The following is a 3,182-nucleotide window of genomic DNA, read 5'->3' on the forward strand; positions in this document are numbered from 1 at the left end:
AAAGGAAGGGGGTGGGTGGCAAAAAGCGATGGGTGCCAGCCCAAGGGCAGGGAAGCGACGCCGGCGCTGCTGAAGAAGAAGAGGGGCAAGGGGGCTGCTTACCAGCAGCTCTTGGGGTTTGATGGAATTGTCCGTGTATATGCACAGCTTCTCGGCTGTGAGGGGGATTGTCTCTTTCAGCTTGGAGGCCAGGAACATGCACACTGCCCCCAGCAGCTGCAGATGGCACTTCCGAGTGGGCACCACAGCTAAGAATCTGTCCAAGTAATTCATGGCCAGAGGGAAAACTTCTTCTTCGCACTTCTGCTCTTCGCAGACCTGCAGGCGAGGAGAGCGGGGAGGGATGGATGGGGTCGGAGCAGGGGGGGGTGGAGGGGGGGGGGGCATAGAAGGGGTCGGAAGAGAGAAAAGAGACAAGAAGGAAAAAAATAAATAAATGAGTGAACCCACGAAACAAGCCCACTGCCTTCCCTTGCTTTGCCTCCTGCTATTTTTGTTTCCCGGGGAGCTAAATTTTGGGGGAGGGGGAGATCTCTGGAGAGGCTGGGAAGGCTGTCAATCGGCTTTCACATTCCTTTAGTTCATTCAGTAAGAAATGAATTCAAGACACTGTGTGGGAGAGCCGAAAAGCCCCATCCAGCAGCAAGCGAGCAGCCTCCGACTTTTTTTTTTTTTTTTTTTTTTTTTTTTTTTTTTTGCGACCCAATTTTTTCCTTTTTTTATTTCGTCATCTTTTCAAAAAATCGATAAAAAATATCAAAACATCCCCAGGGGTCCCGGTTTTGGGGCCGGCGGCATCCCGGGACGTTCCCCTATCGTTTCCGACAATTGCAAAAATTCCCCCGCGGGGTGTCCCCCGGCCCTGCGCCCCCGATCCCGCGGTGGGGGGGAAAGGACGGGAGAGACACAGCGAGGGCGAGGTGGGGTGGGGAGAGCCCGAGCCGCCTGGATCCTTTTAGCGCAGGGAGCGAGGGGCGAAATTCTTTCAAAAATTCACCAAAAATCGGCGCCGCGGAGAAAAGCGACAAATCTCACACGAAAACCAAGCGGGGAGCCTGGTCTTTACGACCCGGGGGGTCTGGACGGGGAAAGGTGCCCCCCGAAGGAGATGCCATGGGGCAAAGGATGGGTGGCGGGGCTGCGGGGCTCCGGGCCCGGCGGCAGCATCGGGGCGAGCGGGGGGCTCGGCGCCCGCCCGACGGGACCCCGACAGCACGGGGGTCCCGCTCCGCGGGGCCCGGGGGGGCATTCCCGACCCCCTGGGGGAGGAAAGGGGGGGAAGCCGGGCTCGGCGGCGGCGAGCGGAGCCCGCATGCAGTGCAACATGGCGAGGAGCAGGCACGTCCTCCCCAGTGCATACGTGGGCACCGAACCCTCGCCGGGCAAAGCGCGGGGGGGACCCCCCGACCCTCGCCCTGCCCCGGGCGCAGCTCGCTTTTCCCAGGAATGCCTCGAACTCAAGCGCTCCCGGAGGCGGCTTTGCTTTTTAATTGCAAATGACTTTTCCAACTCACCCACCGCCACCTCCACCCCCCCCCCATCCCCAGCTCGCCGCGTTTCCTCCCCTCTCCTGCACCCGCTCCACGGAGCCCCCCGGAAGGGGCGACTTCCCCCGCGGGCTGCCGGTGCCCCCCGCGCCCCTTCCCGCACCGGGGGAGCTCAGGAAGCGGGGGGGAAGGAAGGAGAAGGAACCCCACGGCGAGCGGAGGGGCGAGGGGGCTGCAGGGGGAGAGGGGACGGGGCCGCTCTGCCTCCCCCCCCCCCCTCCATCGCTCCCAGGGTGTACAAACCTCCAGCATCCAAGTGGCCACCATCCTCCTCATGAAGGGCTGGATGTCCTTCTGGACGCACTTGAAGTAGGAGCACTGGGGCAGATACCTCTCCTCTATGGTTAGTAAGTTGTGCAAAACGCGGTCATCGTAGAGCAAGTTCGGGTCGGGCAGAGCTCTCCTCATGGGATCCACCTCGCAGCACAGCAGCTCCATGTTTCCAAAGAGATCTCCCTCTTTCTCTGATGGGAAAGGTTTTTTTTTTTTCTTTTTTCTTTTTTTTCTCCTTTTTTTTTTTTTCTTTTTTGGAGGGGGGGGAAGGGGTGGGGAAAGGAGAGGGGTAAAGGAGGAGGGGTAGGTGGGTGGGAGGAAGACAGGGTAGGTGGGTGGGAGGAGACAGGGCTTTCCAGCTCGCTCCTGCCTCCCTTGAAACTTGTCTCTCCCTCTCTTGATTTCTAGCCTAAAGTTGAGGCGAAGTGACGCAACTCGGCAGGGCAGGCAGTTCTCTCTCTCTTGTTATTATGGAGAACAGCAGCTGGTCAGACGTAACATCAAACGCTTTTTTTTTTTTTTTTTTTTCCCCTCTCCATAAGCTAACAAGGAACCAGGAGGCCCTCGTATAGGGACACACACACACACGAATGACAGCTTCTCTTTTTCTTCCTTCCAGCAACCAAATTAAATGGGCTCCACACTTTTCCTTCTGCGGGAGCCCGTCCCAATCTATTTCCCTCTCATGGCGAGGAACTGTGGGGCTCCCGTGGGTACCCAGCGGCATGGTGGGGGCAAAGTACTGAAGCGTCCTGGCATATCAGGGTGCCCGTCTCGCCCTGCCCGCTCCGACACCTCCTTAATCTGCAGCCGGAGGGGGGGACAGAACCCAAAAAAAAAAACCAACCAGCCAAACAAAAACCCCCAAACCAAAACCCCAAAACAAAACAAAAAAAATACAAACAAAAACACTCTTAGAGGGGTGGGGGTTCCGCGGCGCCTTTGGGGGCGAAATCTAACCACCACCGCTCCGCTTCCTGCGGCACACGGGCGCGTTTCGAGCACGCGAGCCGCCTCAGCGCTGCATGGCCACACTGATGTAACTTTCTAGGAAACCCAGCGGAGGAGGGAGGAGGGAGAAAGGTTGGCTGGGGGAGCGGAGGGGGAGGTGAGAGGGGTTATGTCCCGCACCGGGTGACTTCCACCCTGCTCGCACTCGGTCGGAGCTGCAAAATGTGTCAAGCTCCGCCGAGTCTCCAGCGGCCGCCCCGGAGCGGAGGCTCCCGAAGGGGAAGAGGCGCTGCCGGGGCGTGCGGGGCGAGGGGACCCCGCAGCGGCCGCCCCGCGGCCCCCCGCCCCTGGGCGGCACGGAGGGTGGGCTGGGTGAGCTGGAAGGGGGGAGGCAGACCCAGAAATACCGCC

General features: G+C 59.7%; 1 protein-coding gene across 1 annotated transcript in view; it reads right to left on the minus strand.

Annotated features, from left to right (window-relative positions):
* CCND2 (cyclin D2) overlaps window positions 1-2,258 on the minus strand; it is a 24,607-nt gene extending 22,349 nt beyond the window's left edge. The window contains exons 1-2 of the mRNA XM_027902278.1: window positions 1,791-2,258; window positions 103-318 (exon numbers count right to left, since the gene is read on the minus strand). Of these exons, the coding sequence (XP_027758079.1) occupies window positions 103-318; window positions 1,791-1,985 (411 nt within the window). The 5' untranslated portion in view covers window positions 1,986-2,258. The remainder of the gene's footprint in view (window positions 1-102; window positions 319-1,790) is intronic.
* Between the last annotated feature and the right edge of the window lie 924 nt (window positions 2,259-3,182).

The sequence above is a fragment of the Empidonax traillii genome, unplaced genomic scaffold, assembly GCF_003031625.1.
Source record: "Empidonax traillii isolate 1590-97213 ecotype Southwest subspecies unplaced genomic scaffold, ASM303162v1 scaffold859:size262776, whole genome shotgun sequence".
Lineage (NCBI taxonomy): Eukaryota > Metazoa > Chordata > Aves > Passeriformes > Tyrannidae > Empidonax > Empidonax traillii.